Here is an 18,892-nt window from a genome sequence, read left to right on the forward strand (position 1 = left end):
CAAGTTTGTCCTTTAAAATGACAAAATAAATCCAAATAATATTCTTCTAAGACACTATAGTTTTACTACTTGTATATAAAAAAGAATTAAAAAATGCTTCTATTTTTATTCTTCTGATGAACAATACTCTTATGTTTGAGTTTCATCATAAGACCTCAGCCATCCTTCATTTCTTCATTCTGGTTCTACTCTGAACCAGTTTATTGCGGTACTGAATATTTCCCCAATTATATATCCAGCCAGTACTCTTCCAAGCCTGACACTTTCTTTATAGGCATGCTTTTGGGTTTTTTATCCAAAATTATTTTCAAGATTTTATTCTTTTGAGATCTGAACTCTCCAGATGACTTGTAAAATTTCCTGCAGTCTTTAAGTGTTTTATTGCTGTTATTTTTATTGGTATCCCACCAATTTGCTAATTTCTGAAGTGAAACAACTTCTTCATCAGATTAAGTGGTAGATCTTGTGGCTAATTTTCTTCAAGAAAGTCAGATCTCATAGTCTTCACTAACAGATTTTTTTTCTTCCTTTTTTGCCCCTTGATATTTAAAACTAACCACGATTTTCCTTACACCTAACAGGCCATGCCAGTATTTTGATACGGCTGTAGTTACGGGTTGAGCTTTTAACTGCAAAATTGCATTATTTCTGAACCGTCAGACCAATACTACAGAAATGGTTGCACTTTACTTTAGATGTGTGTATGATGTATATACCCCATACGCACATAATTTTTAGGAGGAGGCTGCCAATTCCCATTCTACAGCACCTTTTTTTTTCACACACTGATGGGATACTACCAGTACCCCTTTTAGGACAGTCTTAAAAAAATAAGAAAATTTTAAAAAGGAGAAGCATCTTGTGCTTATACTCTCCACCTTCTTAATACAAATTAAAACCACTGCATGCTGTCTAAAAGGCTGTTGGTTTTCTCCACCCTTTTTCTCAGGCATTTGCTTCTGTAACTTCCTCAGTCAGAAAGTGAAAGCATTGCAGATGTGCTAATTTTAATGGGCTTTCATAGCAGAGAACACTAAGAGCCAGCACGTATCTATTCTATATAGTGCCCATTCTGTAACCTCACATTCTGTTTTTCCATGCTGCCCAAATCTCTCCCACATTTGTCATATATCCCATCTACTTTCAAACTTCTGGTGTCTCATTTCATCCCCCATCCAATCTTTTGCTTTCTCTGAATCTGACCAGCTTCCCAAAAAACAGATTGGAAATTTCTACTCCTTTATACTTTCTCAAGTCTTCAGACATTTCTGCACTGGGCAGACAATTACTCCCATAAAAGGCAAAATTTGCTGAACTGCTTTATTTCTGCCTTCCATCACTTACGAATGTAGTACCACAAAATGGAGGAAGGATAAAGAGGTTGCCATATTTCCAAACTTTCAAGGCCAGAGCATCACTTAGGAGCAAAAAGGGAATTGAAGAATACAGGCACAGTGATGCATACAATAAATAAAAAAGTAAACCTCTTTTAAATACACTATTAGAAGGTCAGGGAATAGGCACTGACTTAATTTTTTTTTTTTTTTTTCAGATTTATTCTGAAATAGATCTGTATATTTTAATGCATTTTTAGTACTTCAAATCAAAATGTCTAGTTTTTTAGAACATTTTTAGTAGCCAGCTATTAACCACACCTTTTTATATGTATTTTAAAGTCTGAGGCTTAAAACTTTTCAAGTTCAGAGAAAACACCATAATCTTGACACCTTATGAACAGGTTTCATAAAAAGTGCATTTTGAAATCTTCTGTCTGTAGAAAACAACGGTATGTATGGCTATAAAATTCATTTTGTGTTGCCAGTTTATAAATAATTTATATTTCTTTTAAATTTTAACCAGGAAACAACAACAAAAAAAGTCCTCCACAGAAGGAAGCCCTCCACAGAAGGGTAACATCTCTCTCAGAAAGATTCCTGAGGCTAAAAAGGCAGAAGGAGAGGTGTACAGCTGCAGTACAGCTGCAGGAAAGAAAAAGAAAAAGAAAAAGAAAAAGAAAAAGAAAAAGAAAAAGAAAAAGAAAAAGAAAAAGAAAAAAGAAAAAAGAAAAAAGAAAAAAGAAAAAAGAAAAAAGAAAAAAGAAAAAAGAAAAAAGAAAAGAAAAGAAAATCTTATGTCATAAATCCTGCCTTACTGTCTGGGGAATGGAGGCCCTTGGAGAAGTAACTGCCACTGTCAGCTACCTGACACTGGCTCAAGGACAAAGTACTAGGTAATTCCTTGCAGGGAATATCTGCAGGTCGGCCTGGACTTGACCACAGATTAGATAAGGTGTTTTCCAGTTTCTGTAAAGTAACAAAGATGCTGCTTTTGTATCAGAAGTCTTGTATTGAAGGCCTGATATGGACAGATTGCACAACAACGAGCTGTTCAGGTGGATGCACAATGTATTATCTGCCATGCAATCATTTAACAGCCCTCACAGGCAATGGATAAGATATCTCTAACGACAGATCAATAATTAAGGGCAAGTGACAGCCTTGCTTTTAGAAAACTGTGCAAGAAAGTAAAGGGAGAGAGATCTTCTCTTTAAGATGCATCTTCCTCACTGCTGCAGGCGGAGGGGCAAAGCAGACTCGGTGAAGCCACTACATCCTCTGGAGAATGGAAAGTCAGCAGAGCCTCAGGTTCAGGCTGACGGCCGGGTAATCCCACACAGGGAAAGAAATGAGGTCCACTCAGGGCCACAGCAACATTATTCCAGTCAGAGGAAGGTGTAAAACATGAAACAGAGAAACAGTGATGCCCTGAAAACTCCTTTTAAATTCTGGAGCTGGAAGTATTCTGGATAAGTACTGGAGCACATCAGTAATATATGCCCTTCCCCTGTTCTTCCTGGGATGGGTGCCATATATTAATGTGCAAATTGGAAAGAAAAAACCTTTCCCTTTCAGCTTCAGAAGCTAGGACCCACAATATCAGAAAAGAGCAGGGTTGTGGGGCAAAAGTAGAGGAGAAACTATATACAGTTAAGTGAATATAAAAAATAATTGTCACACCTTGCTTAAATATTTTATTGCTGTTCCTAGGGGCTTTTTCTTTTCTGTCAGAGTACAGCTGAGATGATAAATGGCATGCAAGAATTTCATTCTCATGAAAAATCGTCGATTAAACACAGAAATCTTAATGGCCTGGTTTCACTATAATTCTAGTTCTATAGGTTCCTAATTACGTAGTCTGTGTTCAAACAGCTAAATCTTTGGGCTTCTTATACTGCTGTTTACACCTTGTTGATTCCTTCTTAACCTTTAAGAGCTATTGAGAAATTAGTAGATTTTTCTTTTTTCATCAGCTGTAACTAAAGCTTGACTATAAGAATAAAGGACAATAGAAACTGCAGCGGAATAAATGGACAATGTCTGAAAAAAATGTATTTCAAAGACAAGCAAATGTCAGCAGTATTAAGATAATATGGTGCTCAAGTGGATGCATCAGAATGGTTGCTGAAAATTACTGGGATTAACCAGGAACTATGTTCCTAATGTTAATGAAGTACTGCTGGGAATAGGAAAGCAGCAGTAAAACATAATGATAGGATGTGCACACCTTAGTTACTATGCATTTAATAGAACAGAGGAAAATAACATCTTCTCAATCAGCATGTCTTCAGGTCCGTTTATAACATTGTGTGTCTTCATAGAAGTTTAGAAGCATACTGCATCCCCAGCGAGGGCAACAAGAACTGAGGAAAATACTGATTTATCAGAAATAACAGAAAAATAGCAGAAAGAGTTTCACCACCCCTTATTTTAAATGTTTTACATTTTCATATTATAGGATTAAAAAATGTACACTTTCAGAAAACTAACTTGGCTTACATAGGCTGTGCTGAACTGCCACATAGAGAGAATGGTGGAGACTGCAAGAAAGAGGAAAGAGGAGGTAACTACTGTCACACTGGATTTTCAGTTCCCTTTTCTCTTTTTTCTTAATCAACATTATGTCTGCTGATGATAGCACTACTGCCAGTTGAGGCCCGAATGGTATATCGAGGTATTAATGAACAAAGATTATTATGAGCTGGTTTTTTTTCCCTTTGATGAGTCAGGATTTTAGATTGCTTAAATATTTCAGGCTGAGACACTGATGGATATTCAGATGCCTAACTTTCACTGTTTTCAGTAAGAGCTGTGTCCCAACACTCATGAGAAACCTCCTCTGTTATTACGATAAACTGAGAAATCCCACCTAAGAAACACCAGCTGCATTTTCTGAGCTAAGGTCAAATGCTACCTGGCACAAGAATAAAAGAGGAAAATGAAGAGTGGCTGATTCACTTCCCCTTTTTCCATTAAGTAAACAGCTACCTGCTTGTCCAAATACTACTTGTTTAAAACCATTTGTCGCTGATGTAAGGCACAGTCAAGGAGAAGCCTCATGAAACTAAAATTCACCCATGTGCTTCAGGTGCAGTGACAACATGCAGAGACCTAACGTAAGTACCAGTGCTGCAACCTGAATGACAAACAAAGACTACACAAAGTCTTCAGTACCAACCCTCATTAACCAAGGTATGCTCTTCTGGACTTTCAATGCATGTAAGAACATCACGAAGTTTGGGAGACATAGTAGAATATCCTCTTTTCACCAGACAAGATCCCCTTAAATAACTAGCTAGAACAATGACATTTCTAAATCTTTAGCTGAATCATGGGTTCTTCTCAACAAGTAACCAAATGTTGATATTTATCACAGTTATAGGAGCACCAAAGGAATAGAAATACACCATAACATTTTTGTGTCTCAGTTGTATTTTTTCACCAGTGTCAAAAAAATCTGATGTTGAAGCACACTTTATTAGATAATAATAAATAATAAAATGCTTCGTACTTTCAAGGTAATAAAATGAAATCTTAAGAACTACACACTGGGAACGTATGATTATTTATATTGCAGAGCTAAGTCCTATACCGTGGTCTCTGTCAATTTCTTTTACATCGAAAAATAACTTATGAAACAGTAATACCATAAAGGGAAAAAAAAGAGACAAACATTATTTACTTAGAGGAGTTTGCTTTTCTTCTCCCAAATGTATCATTATTTCCAGATAGAGGGGAGTGCTTTAGTTCACTCAAACTTCTCTCACATAGAAAATTATTCATTAGTACTTCATAGTAATAACTTTTTGCACTGTAAAGGAGATACCTTCAAGCTCTCAAAGGGATCCAGCTTCATTAGCATCTAGTCCTAGCAAGCCACAACAGTCTATGTTCAACGCTTAACAGCATAGAAACAGCTGTACTGGATCAGACTAAAAGTTCAGGTACCCAGTGCCTTATCTCCAACACCAGGGACAAGCAGATGTCTAGGGAACAAGCCAAGCAGAGATGTTGCCTCCCAAGCACTTCTCCAACCTGCAACCGTCTCAGGCATTTCTGAAACCAAGCACAGTTTAAAAATATTCTGTAAACCTTAAGGATTTTTCCTTTTCCATGAACTTACAGAGTTTTCCCTCGAACTACCACAAACTTTTACCATCTGCCATATCCATTGACAACAAATTCCCAAAGTTTACCAGTCATTGGATAAAAAATGACCTCCTTGCTTTGTGACAGAACTGATTCTTACTAGCTTAATTCACCCTTAAACATTCATATTTGAAGAAAGAATGAACCAACAATCCCTAACAGCTATCTGTTTGACATTTACGATTTTGTAAATATCTGTAATATTTCCTATCAACTGGACCACCAAAAGACACATTTTCTGTGCTCTTCGAAGAACTCCAATATGTTTATAAGATTGGATTTTCACTCTGGAAGAAGGGACCTTCCCTGTAGGAAGTTTGTTTTTATTCATACGCCTGCTAATTCTAGTCCTTTTTATAGTCTTTACTATTTGTGAAGCCCAGGTGTCACTTGTACAGACTTGCACATCCTGGGATCTCTCCCGAAGCCCTGTTGTCCCGAGTTAGCAAGGTGGTTTTAAACATGAGGTTTCCTGTCACTGTTCATAATTCATCAGTCTCATCCTTGAATTCCTTTTGAACACCAGGGTGAAACCATCTGGTCTTGCTGGCTTGCTACCACTTATTTTGTACATACGTTCCACAATGTCCTCCATAGTCCACTTAAGAAAATTCTTGCTGATGAGCACCTCAGAAAAAAAAGAGGGATCCAGTCTGTCATATACCCAGTTTCTTCCACAGTAAATATGGATATAGCACATTCATCTGGCTTCCCTGTACAGCCTGATCCTCAGCTGATCCTACAAATATACTGGCACACTTCCTGGTATAAATCAGGAAAGACTGTTACTTTCAATTTCCTTTGCTAGTTGCTGCTTAAACATATATATATATATATATGTATATATATATTAGCAGTTTGGCTTACTGTATTTTCATATTTAATCTGCCAAAATCTAAGGATCTCCTTCTTTTAGAAAACAACTTCAGCTTTTTTAAATTATGGCTTCATCATTTTTATTACTTCACTTTCTCTTTTGTTTAGCCTCACCAATTTCTCCTTTTCAGTTTTCTCTCCCAGGTGATATGCCTTGACCCTGTGTTTCTAGACTCTTTTCTTTAAAAATTTATTCTAACATAGTCCTCAGGCTGCCTGGAAAGATTTAATTCTCTTAGCTGCCCCTATTAGCTTCTTTTTAACAAGATTCTTCGTTTTTATGTAGTTCTCGTTTTTGATGTTGATTACCATATAATTGTCTAGACTTCACTTATTGCCCCTAGGTGCAAACTGCAAGTAAATACATTTTAAAGAACAAGCTGAAGGTAGACTAGATGGTGCTGTGAGCTCCCCCAGTCTGTCGCTTCCTGGGACAAACCAACTACATTTGGAGCATTCTAGAAATTGTGTAAGTGAGGTAAGAAGATAGACTAAGGATATTCGAGAGCAGTAGAAGAAAGGAAAAGAAGAAAATCACAATTACGTAGCAATTATAAGTAGAAACACTGACCCATCTCCACTTAAATCCTACTATTCCCAAAGGATCCACATTCCCCTGTACCCTGTCAGCTCCCCCAGCTCTGAGCAGGTGTGGCTGGATCTCCTGCTCTTACTGTGGGGACATCACAGTCCACCCCACTACCACTTCTTAATTCTAGTCACAATGGTGGTGCCTCAGGGAAAGTCTGTGTAAGAAAGGGCAAAACACTGCCCAGCAGTGAGGGGTGAGGAAAAAAAAATGTGAGAAACAGCCATTTGAGGTGAGGGGAAGAGGAGAGAGAGAAGGTGCAGCAGGCAGCAGAGCAGAGATTCCCCTGCAGCCCCTGGAGAAGACAACTCTGGAGCAGTGTGAGGAGGAAGGAATGGCAGAGACTGACCACAGCCCCTGTTCCCCATCCCCTGGCAAGGGTAGTTAGAGGAACTGGCAATAAACTAAATTAATTTTCCCTGAGCTGAATCTGCTTTGCCTGTGACAGTAACTGGTAAGCAATCTCCCTGTCCTTATCTCAATCCACGTCCTGCTGAGTGGGGTGAATGCAAGAATGTCTGGGTGGGTGTCTGGCTGCCAGCCATGGTCAAGCCACCACAGATAGGTACGTGGCAACTGCTATTAAGCACGGAAGAAAATACACAGGAGAAAGTTACAGGATCCTTCACTAAGTAGTAGCCATCTTTTCTGTTTTCCAATGTATAAACACTAAATACTCTTATGTTGTTTGTATTATTTTGGTTATGAATAACCTTTGCTGTTCTTCTTCTCTACAAGACTATTCCCTCAAGCCTTTGCTGCATAATGCACAGAAACAGGTATGCGCAAAACTCAACACATACATCTGTGATGAAATTTTAACTTCAGAGCCCCACCAGCCAAAACCCAGTAGACTCACCTCTGTCTCCCAGTTAGATCATTCCCTGACTAGGTTATCTGCCATTAAGAGCCCTGGCATGGCTGCTCAGCCCCTCAGCTGCTTATAGCAGGCTCTTAAATGAGGGACAACCAAGACAACTAGCTGTAACAGTTTCTTGCTAGTTCTCTTCTCCTTGAAGTGCTACATTCTTCCAGCCCACTGCTTTTGCTCTCCTGTGCAAGACTACAAATCACAGACTCAGTTTTCTTTAGGTCATATAATATACATTTTGGAAACAGTTTACAGTAGTACTTTAAATACTAAGCCTTGAATCTGGAAATTTCATTTTAGCTAGGCAAACTTAAGTCTGAGAAATCTCTGAGATTTTCCTCACAATAGAAAGACAAAGACTATCTAAAATGAACAATGACTAATTTGTAATTTACACTAACAATAAATGGTGTTAATTTATTCATTCTCTTACCCGTTTCCCTTACCTGTCAGAACCACAATCCTACTTACCTTGTCATATCTGTTTGTTCCAGGGCTAGGCTCACATACCAAAGAGTATTGTTAAGCTTACGTTTTCAAACCTAAAAAGGTTGTTTGAATATTTTTCCAGCCTTTGTTTTCCAGGCCTTAGCAGGGGGCTAAACTGTCTGGGTTAATGCCACAATGTTCTTTGCGTGGAGAGATGTGCACTTCCTTCCATCCATACAAATGCCATACATTTTGTAAATATGCCACCCATTTGTCAAAATATATGTCAGAACAGTACTCTCTCAGAGCAACCTAGAACAACTGTATCAAGTGATTTTCCCCAGCAATAACTCTAGGGAATGGACAGCAAAGAGCTTCTTCTTCTTCAAAAAAAAACTCATAAAAAAAAAGGCCAGTAATATATGCACACAGCACTGCGAATTTCAATGGTTATGTGAGCACGTCTCACTGCCTTTTCCATGATGGGGCAAAATCTCCTTGCTGTGCAGTGGAGCAATTTCGCCACCTTTCAAAATAGTTCTCTTGGGTTTTCCTGTAGTAAAGAGAACTGCTGCCAATAGGCACTATGACTCTCAGTTTTGTGAGGAAACTAAAACCGCCAATGCAGTTTTAGAAAATTATGTAAGCAAGCACTGGATTTACTGAATGGGTGTCACTGATGAAAGTGCAGTATGATGACTAGTGCAATATCATGTAGGAACAGTTCAGGGATAGGCTTCAGTGCTCACTTAAAACCAAAAACAAACCCCAAAAAACCCAAAACCGAACCCTCAACTCACTTGTGGCTTTGCCTTTCACATGTAAGATAGCCATTCCAAAAGTATGCCAACAGACCTGACCATATTGTTATCTTCCCATACTTACTCCATTCATACCTCTTTTTAGAATTTGAATGCTGACTGAGAATTTATAACTCTGGAGAAGGATGATCAGGCAGAAGGTTGCATTTGAGTTTGTCAATTAAACTGTTTCTTTCAGTGTCCATTTTCTGCACCACATTTGCACATTAATCGTACATGAGCCCCAATTTTGCAATGAGTGGTGAACAAGCCAATATCAACATCTCTATAGGGATTCAGTGATTTCAAAAAAGGGCACACTCTGAGCTTGAGTTCAGCATGCCAAGAGCTTGAGATCACAGCAAATGTACAGAATTGATGTGACCAGGTCACAGAAACCTGCTTCTGCCTGTTTTGGTTGAAAAAGGAAAAAAGTAGATAATTGTAATTTAAGAAAAAATATATCTAACACAGCCTCACAAATCTAGAGAATGTTGAAAAAGAAAAGTAATTTTTGTATCAAAATTAAGGAACCAAAGAAGATAAAGTCACAGTGGAGAAAGGAACAATACAAAATATAGTCAATAGGGGAAAAAGTAGTGATTCCAAAACCAGTGTCCAACTTCATAAAGAGAGGTTGTCTTCAGAAAAAACAAAAACAAAAAAACTTTTTCAATGAAAGGACACCAAATACAAAGAAGAAATTGTAAAAAAAAAAAAAAAATAATCTGTTTTGATTTTAAGGTCCCCTCCTTACACTGTTGTATAAATGCACACTTACTTTCCTTTAGAAGGATGGTGTTTTACCCTGCTACCTTACAGCATGTACATGTTCTTAGGGCACTATATTGCTATAAATGTGGTGTAAAAATGCAGATATGCAATGAACTAGTGTTCATTGTGACACTGGGTGTTCCAGATCACATCTGCTGCACAGGGAACACATTTTGGTTCTCTAATTGTATAATACAGAAAATACCATGAACATGATTTAAACGTAGTAATGTGTCTTCTTGTAGTCTACTGCTAATGGTTGACTCAAGACTGCTGTAATTTTACCTGTAAGTGTAGCTAATCCTTTATCTACGGAAACCAAAGTACCTAAAAGACTGAGCATCATATCATCTCCCAAAACTTTTATTTCTCATGTTTTATCTTCCAGTCTAGTACTCAACTAGAATTATCCATGCTGTATTTCAGTTTTATCTATTATTATATTTCATAGGCCTTTTTTGTTTTAGAATGTGTTCCCAACTGAGAGCAAGGGAAAGAATTATTTTGAAAGGCATCCCCATGCAAAATGGATATAATAAGCAATAAAAATGCTTCATTTAGTTGTTTTTCACACTGTACTTTCTGCACCATTTTATGTGTAAACACTGCAGAAAAGGGACACTTAAAAAAGAGGAAAAGCAATTATTGAATTGAGCCTATTAGGCAATGAGATCATTTTACAGATCACTAAAGGAAGTTCTTAAGCACTGCAGGAGGCTTTATTGTAAAGTGTAATTTTCAGACAGGCACTAATGCTCCCACCTGTTTCTTTTTGTGTCACACTTTTTATAACACCAATTTCCCTGCTCCCTGCAAAATACTGGGGAAAAAAAAAAAAAGCATAGAAGGTCCCAGCTGTGAAAAGAAGATACAGCCTCCCAGATGGCCAGGATGTTTAACACAAACTGAAATTTAATCTATTAAATATACATGCTGTATCTCAGCAAAAATGTTACCTGCTTCTTAGTGTGTTATCTGCTACATCACAGCATAATTCCACGGGGAAGGTGTAATGTCAATGGAATATTGGTGTTGAAGGTTACAAGCTACATATTTACATAATCCTTTAAAAATAATTGGTTTTTTCTTGCAAAGACAAACTACCTATCTGGAAAGTTTCACTAGGCAGTTTTTTTTCTACACTTCATATGATATTCCTTATAAAATTCTAGAACATTTTACTGAAAATGAGCACTCATTTAACACAGCATATAACAAATGCCTACTCAGTCAAGGCAGGATGAACTCCTTCAAAGTGACAATAATTTAAAAATTGGTCAACTATCTAAAGAAGGTAATTACAGTAACAGTGTCAAATTTTGTACTAGCAAATGTTGCCAAGTTTGGCTTCAATAGAAATTAACTAGAATTGTTTTAAAAATAAACTGGGCATAAAATTTGTGTACTGAAAAGGTTCACCATTATTAACAGTTCCAATCTACAAAAATTTTCTCATATGCTATGTGATAAGTCTGTGTTGCATATGATACAGTTTCTCTTTATCTTCCTGATTGACGGAGCTTGAAATGTAGTGTTTAACACTGATAAAGGTATTTTTAGTTAGACACTGCTGCCTATATGGGTGAAGGATCTAGATGCTTAACTTACAAGTCTGTTTGAGTTCAGCATGCCAGAACTTTCTATGTGGTTTACAATAACCATGGAACACAAAGTGATTAACATTAGCCTAGCATTAACTAGAATTCCTTTATAGGCTGCTAGGTATTCATGGCACAATCTAGATAGCATTCTGCAGTGAATAAAATTTATGCAGAAAATGAGACAATTTCTTACAGAACCTCCATCTCACTTCCTAGAGAAGCTGAGAAGTGTATCATGTCAAAACAGGAAAGAAAGAACTGGACATGGGCAAAAAGCTGGCTGTTAGGGTAATGAATCAGAATCTAAACCTGCCATTATGATATAGTTTCAAAGCAATATTGGCAAACTACTTACACCAAAATGTTAACAACTGAATGTCAAGTGAGTTTCCACAATTTTCTCTCCTAGTTTCTGATTTCAGACTCTTGAGCATAGATTTGTAGATGTGCTAAGAACTCATTGTTACAATTCAAACCAATGATGAGCTATCTTCTGAGTGTGATGCTATGTCACATCAAGTACTTTTGGGAAATTGGGGACTGTGTTCAATATCAGACATAAAATATATGTGTTCTATTTGTCAGTTTTGATTTTAAGATTTTTTTTCTGCTTCTGTTCCCAGCGGTAAATTTGAGGCAATTGATTACCCTAGTTGTACAGAGGTGTGATAACAATAAATATTTAAATATTTGCCAAGTTCTCAGATTCTATGTGGAAGAAACATAAAAACACCTATGAAGAAATTATTTTAATCCTGTGTTCTGAGAGAATGCCTCAGATAAGACCTGAGTAATACAGATAATTCATAGCTACCATTCATAATTCCTATTCTACTGAAGGAGGCAGTAGATTTAGCCTTGGAAGAAGGCTAAATCCAAGGCTTCTTCCAAGGCTAAATCCTGCCCATAATGCCACAGTTTTCAGGAAGTAAAATATTATGATGCTTTTCATTGTATGATGAAAATTGTGAAATCCAAATGCATCCATTTTAGCATTTCTCAAACCACCTTCTTTAGATTCAGGGGATTTTCCACTTTGAATTCGTTTGAACTAAGGTAACTGTTCAGATTAAGGAAGAGAATTTCTACTCTTTTATTTCTAACACATTTTATCCTTGAACCTGTGACAAAATGATTAATGAAATAAGTGTATCCATAATTTTCTAACTATTAAACACGTGAAAACTCTGAATAAATGACAGGATCTGTAGGAGAAGAAGACTGTGTATGCTGTTTACCTTGATTTTAGCAATGCTTCAGTTACTGTCTCCAATGACATTCTTTGTATCTTGGCTGGGATGTTACCGTTGTCCTGGATGTGTGTACTACTCAGTGGGTAAAAAGTGGTTGGCCCATTGATTAGGTTGAAGGGACACTCTACCTGGTGGTTGTTTACAAACTGACTTTTTCAGGATTCTGTCCTGGCTCCTGTTCTGTTTGACTTTTTAATATCAAAGACCTGGCTGAGGTGATGGAATGTGCTCTCATTAAGCTGGTTGTTTACACCAAACTTCGGCTGTATTGAGTATAATTGCAGGGAAGGCCACTATTCAGAGAGGCCTCTGCAGGCTGGAGGAACAGGCCAATAGGTTCCTCACGGAAGGCAGGGAAATTCAGCAAGGACAGATACAAAATTCAACACCTAAGCCGAGAAGGACCTGTGGGTCCTGGCTGACAGCAGGCTAAATGTGGGCCAGAGGGAGTCCAGGCTCCGCTGCTTTCAGGTAACTAAGTTGTAGTTAACTCTCTTCACTAAGTTTTCTCTTTTCGCCTAGAGCCCTGTCAGGTCCTTCTCAAATGAAACAGCCACTCGCTGAGGTCACTGACAGAAACGTGTTGTATGCTCCTCTGTTATCATTAGTGTTTGTTTCAAGTGTTTGCCTTTGCAAAATGTTTGTCTCATTCAAGGGTGTCTTCTTAAAATAGATACTAGAGAAGTCAACTTTCAGGGGCAATACTATATACATAGTTTACAGTAGCTTTATAGCACAAGCTATTTAGCATGCCCTCATTATTAGAAGTGACCAATTTTTCTGATATCAAAATATGTATTTGTCTATATATTACTGGGCACATATAATACTAGTGTTTAGTACTGGTTGTACTTTTCTCTATAACTTTTTCATGACCTTACAAATAATGTTATTCTGATGAAGGATACATATAAAGTGTTCTTCTGAAATAAAAATCTTTCCTATTTTTTTCAAATAAGGCCAAATATTCACTTTACATTAGTCAACCAACTATACTATGATTCCCCTGAGCTGCATGGAATGGAAAGACATTTCTCTAAAGCACACAGGAGACAGCCAACTCTCTCTTTGTTTCCTGTGCCCTAATTATTCCATTATATTTTGACATCCTTTCTGCTGAAATGACACTGACTTAAAAAACCCCATATTTCATGCACACTTTGCTGAGAGTGCTGACTTAGAATATTAAATATTGAACCATTTTTTCATTATGGGGCAGTTTTTTAGTTCACTTTTGGGTCAGGTTTGAGTCACTAGACTCTACCATTATGACACAACAGTGTGTAGAAGCTGCAACTTGCAATAAGAAAATATCAACTTCTAAAATCTTTTGTAAGCACAGATGACTGTAAATGATAATTTTGTTCTTGGGTTTTTATTTTTTTCAGCTGTCTTCTGTTCATTTTAAAATATTCAAAATATTGTCAGGCAATATGACTTCAGGAAAGTCTAGACATTGCATATGAGTTCATAAAAAGGATGTCTATGATTTCTGAAGCTTAATTACATTTCTGTTGTTGGAAAATAAACAAAGCCTAGGCAAAGGTATATTATGGTAATGAATTTAAAAGAGCCACTGACACCTTACAGACATATTAGGCAAGTTCATTTACTAAAATATTATAGCCTGACAACTGTCTAGGGCTTCATCAAAAAATATTGGAAAAGACAAAATAGCTCTAAGGACTGAAAATACAAGAGATTACCTTCAATTTGGTTTGAAACTATATGGCTCAGCCACATTTCCATCTCCCTCTCCATCTTCTCTCCCACTCCCCCCAACTTCTCTTCTTCCCCTTGACCCACTTGTAGGACTCCTGTTCCATCTGTGCACCAAGACCACAAATGTGAGGTTACATGAACCCATTCACTGCAACAGCAACCTCAGAGTCTGGGATAATTCCATCCCACCTCACACATTCTAACATTGATGCTGCACACATGCAGCCAGTGTAAGAGGCCATTTTTTATCTTGTCCAAAGACATGGTCATTGACTGGTCAAGCCAAATCTTATACTCTAAACTATGAAACCTTAGCAGGGCCTTAGTTCTCCAGTTTTAACACCCAGTAAACAGTTCTTCCTCCTGTCTCTGCTATATCTGTGGAGAATGCGGTTTCAGCAGGAGATGCAGAGGGCAGTTGATTTCCTAGAGGTGTTGGTCTGAGCTAGGCTTCCCTCCCATTCCCTGCTACAGGACAGTAAGTTAAGTAAGGATTTTCCATAGGACTGTGTTGTAGATTTGGAGCACAATATCTGGGTATCTGTGATGCACATGGTTTGAGGTGCTTGGTGATGCAATGTAAGATGGAGTAAGTAAATTCTAGCTTTAGCCTCATTCTGCTTTTCCCTTTTGGGAAAGAATTACTCTGCAGCAGCTATCAGTATCAGGAATGTCACCACAGCCATGGCCTGGCTTCATTCTTTCTCCATTTTCATGTCTAATGTCATTTTGAAGCTCGTGAAAATTGCTCCTGGGATACAAGAGAAATGTACCTGTAAGTAAGTGTTCATTTACTGGTATGATTCACTGCTACCTACAGAAAACAAAGGAGACTGTTTTAACTGTGACGTAAAGTTGACAGTGTATGGAAATTAACCCATGGCGTTTAAATGGCTATGAAGGACCATGGCTGGCTCTGAGCTCTCCATAAAGCCCACACTTCATCACTTCTCTTGTGATACTGACATACTTGGTCTCTGTGGACCTCTCCAATTTCTCTCTCTCTACAAGCCAGAAGGTAATTGTAATGTAGGTTGGGAGCATGACATTACTGTTTCTCATGCAAAGCAACTGCAAACTGCTCCCAGGAGGATGCCTATTTATTACTGGCTTTGCTCCATGAAAGACTGACCTAATGGAGCAGTATGGAGCAGCTGACGTTGGCGTTTCTTCTAGCATTAGACAATTAGAGGTGTATTTATTGGCAAAATATTTGTGCCCAAAAGATTACCACAAACAGCTGCCCTGCCTTGATAATTCTATGGTGTGGAGTTTTTATTTGGCTGCCCTTTCAAAGCCACATGTAAAGTTTGCATTTGCATCCATTAAGGGTGCAACTGAGTTTTATTTGAAAACAAAAACCAAACCAAAATAGTAAATGCCTCAACTGAAACTCTATTTTCATTATTATGTTTTAAAGAATGTCTCCTAATGGTAACATATGAATTATATCTACAATATTATATGTACCAAACAGAAAACATGGTGTATCACTTTTATATTTTTTTACATCCTTCAGAAATGGCTAACAAATAGGGTCTAGAGGAAAAGATAATATCTGAGAGGATTAATAGCCTCTTCTTTTAACAGAGTCTAACATCTTTGGCATGTGAAAAAAAATGTTAGCCCATTTTCAGTGAAGATTATACAAAGAGCAAGATGCATGTAACCAAAATTCAAAATAGCTAGAAAATTTAATATAAATGTCTACATTTAGACATCTATACTTGGTATTGAAAAATACAGAAGTAGATATCTGACTGAATTAACTGTCTGAACTCCATGTAGTTAGTTGAGAGAAAGTAGCAGAGTCTGGCTATTCAGTCTGGCTGTTTCTTCTGTAATTGTCTAAGGTAGAACAGACAAGTCATGTCATAATAGTGCCTAAATCTCTCCACTGAATGCAAAGGGAAGCCCAAGTGAGCAGCTTAGACGTAAATATCTACTGTGCAAATGTTTAAAGACAGCTGAAATGATTCTCATACATTCAGAAATAGAAAAGCATTGTTGCAATGCTCAGAGACAGGTGAAATCATTGGAGGACTAGAACACCTAGTTGGTATCATACACCTATCCCTCCTTCCTCCTCACATGCCAATTACATCTCTCTGTCAAATCATCCAGATGTCTGTCTCACAAAACTAAGAAGAACAAAAAGAGGAAATCGATGCACAACCTCCAAATTTTCTTATTGTTTAAAGACTCCAAATGTGAAGGGCCATATGCCCTCTACAACAGACAACAGCTAATTAAAAATATAAAAGTACATAATGACTGCCTTACTTCTAACCTTTATCCCTACAGTGAATGTTAGATGAACAGTGAAAATCAAGCACCTGGGGTTAGGACACCTGAAGTCTATAAGCCAAGCAGAGCATTTAGCATATAGTTGTCACCTGTTAAGTCATGAGGAAAACACTGAGATAGGAAAAATCCTAATTATCACCTAGCCAACAGTGCACTGAAGGCAATCAGGGCTGACCTCTTTCCTAAGATTAAGCACTTGAATATCATCTTGAATATCTTCTGCTGAATTTTGATACCTAGGGGAATGTTCAAATGCTATTAGGTAAATGGATAATTCCTTCTCCTTCAAGTATATTATAAAAGCAAGAGATGGCTTGCAACTGATTTTTGTGTTACCTACAGGAGTATCTATCTCAGAAACACATATTAGTTCAGAAGTACACAGGTACACAGAGGACTGATTGCATTGAGCACCATGCAAGACTAATTGGGTGGACCATCAGTGTTCTGGTCTCAAGCAGAATAGAAGCAGGATCTAAATGCTGAGTTGCTCAGGCCAGTCAAGATTTGGATGGAAGAGATGCTTTCAAATCATACAGGCATATAATGTAACAAAGAAAATACTTATGGAGTTGAAATGATACCAGACTAAACTCAGAAGAGCTTTTCAATTCATAAATTTTGGAATTAAATTCCTGACTTCACCTAAATCTGACTTCAGCTTCCTATATGAAGCAATTCCATAAAGTGACTGAAGTTTTACTAGGGAGAAATTCAGCCCTAAGTGACATGATTTTTGGCATGTAATTTGCACCTTTTCTAGAACCAAAATATTATTGCACTATTATTTTCAAGACCAATCTAAAGCTGTATATCATCACTCCATATAACAGTTTGTATTAATCTTTTGAGCAGAAGGTCAGTATTTAATAAACTTGATTCATATCAACTTAATATTAAGCAACTGGATTATTTTTGTATTTTTATGGATAAATATATAACAGCTCATCTGAGAATACACTGTTTTAGAGACCAAAGTCTATTTAAATAGTAGTTTCTGCGTAAGAGTTAATCTCTGCAGATCTGCTTTTAAAATATTGATGGCAGAGATGTTAGTTTCCAAGTAAAACAATTTATATTCTTAAAGCAGGCTGCATCTTTTCAAATTCCGGTCGAAACGGGCAGCCAACTTGCACATATCATTAAACTTCAAATTCCCCTGTAAATGACAGCCAAAGCATCCAGAAAGTTCAATATATTTTCTCTGAGGCTAGTTGATGTAGGAAGATTTTCATGAGACATTTCTTTTCTTCTATCAGTTCAATGATGTAAACAGTGACTGATTAAGCCTGCACTCCTTTCAGGTTGATATACCTGACTGAAAAAAAAAAAATCTCACAGCTGGAATTCTTCCTGAAAACTAAAATAGATGACAAAGTAAAAGACCAAGCCTCTACAGATACTTAATGAAGACAGGCTTCAAGGGGTTTTCTATTCCAGAGATTACTTTACACCCCAGGACAAGACAAAACCAGCAGATTTCTGCAGCTGAAGATTGCAATCACAACAGAATAAGGAAAATAACGAAAACATATTACTTGTTAAGTCACTTACACTGGTTTTCCTTTGGATTCACAAGTCAAAATTATAGATTGTCCTTCTTCAGGCCATGAATTGGAAGAAATGATTTTAACTAAAGGTGTATCTAGGAAGAAAAAAAATAGACATCTTGTTGATATACACAAAAAAGATTTATTAACTATGAGTGCATTCCTCTCTATTTGCAAAAGTCTGTATCATAGATTTCATTTGCACTTGGAGATGCTTTTTTATGGAGCCTTGTGTGATTTCCATTGTCTTCGGGAAGGCAATAAAAATGACCGATGGAACTAAACAAGTAACTTTTTTATATCCCAAGAAAACACAGATATAAAACACATATATATACAGAGGAAATAACTCTTCTTTCTGTATTCAATGCAAACACTACATATGACTCTTCCAAACTCTGACATCTAACAACAAAATAAAAAATATTGAGGATGAATAACAACTATTCTGTGCAATTGCCTCTTTGTCTATTTATAGGTTGATATGATGGAATGCTGCTATTAGAGGAATTAATGCAATAACATACATTTCAATAAGAACACTTTTATCGTTGCAGAAGCTTGAAACTCATAATAAGAAGTCTGTAATGGGCTTTCAGATAAAGCATGTTGTTACAGGCATTTTACAGGATTT

General features: G+C 37.1%; 1 protein-coding gene across 2 annotated transcripts in view; it reads right to left on the reverse strand.

Annotated features, from left to right (window-relative positions):
* The window catches only part of CADM2 (cell adhesion molecule 2), a gene marked incomplete at its 5' end in the record, with an annotated part of 679,347 nt that overhangs the window by 79,477 nt on the left and 580,978 nt on the right, over window positions 1-18,892 (reverse strand). For both annotated transcript variants that reach the window (XM_082052398.1, XM_082052399.1), the window contains one exon: window positions 18,263-18,353. In XM_082052398.1, coding sequence (XP_081908524.1) covers window positions 18,263-18,353 — 91 coding nt within the window. The remainder of the gene's footprint in view (window positions 1-18,262; window positions 18,354-18,892) is intronic.

Source organism: Streptopelia decaocto (genome assembly GCF_964273445.1).
Source record: "Streptopelia decaocto genome assembly, chromosome: 1".
In the NCBI taxonomy this organism is placed as follows: Eukaryota; Metazoa; Chordata; class Aves; order Columbiformes; family Columbidae; genus Streptopelia; species Streptopelia decaocto.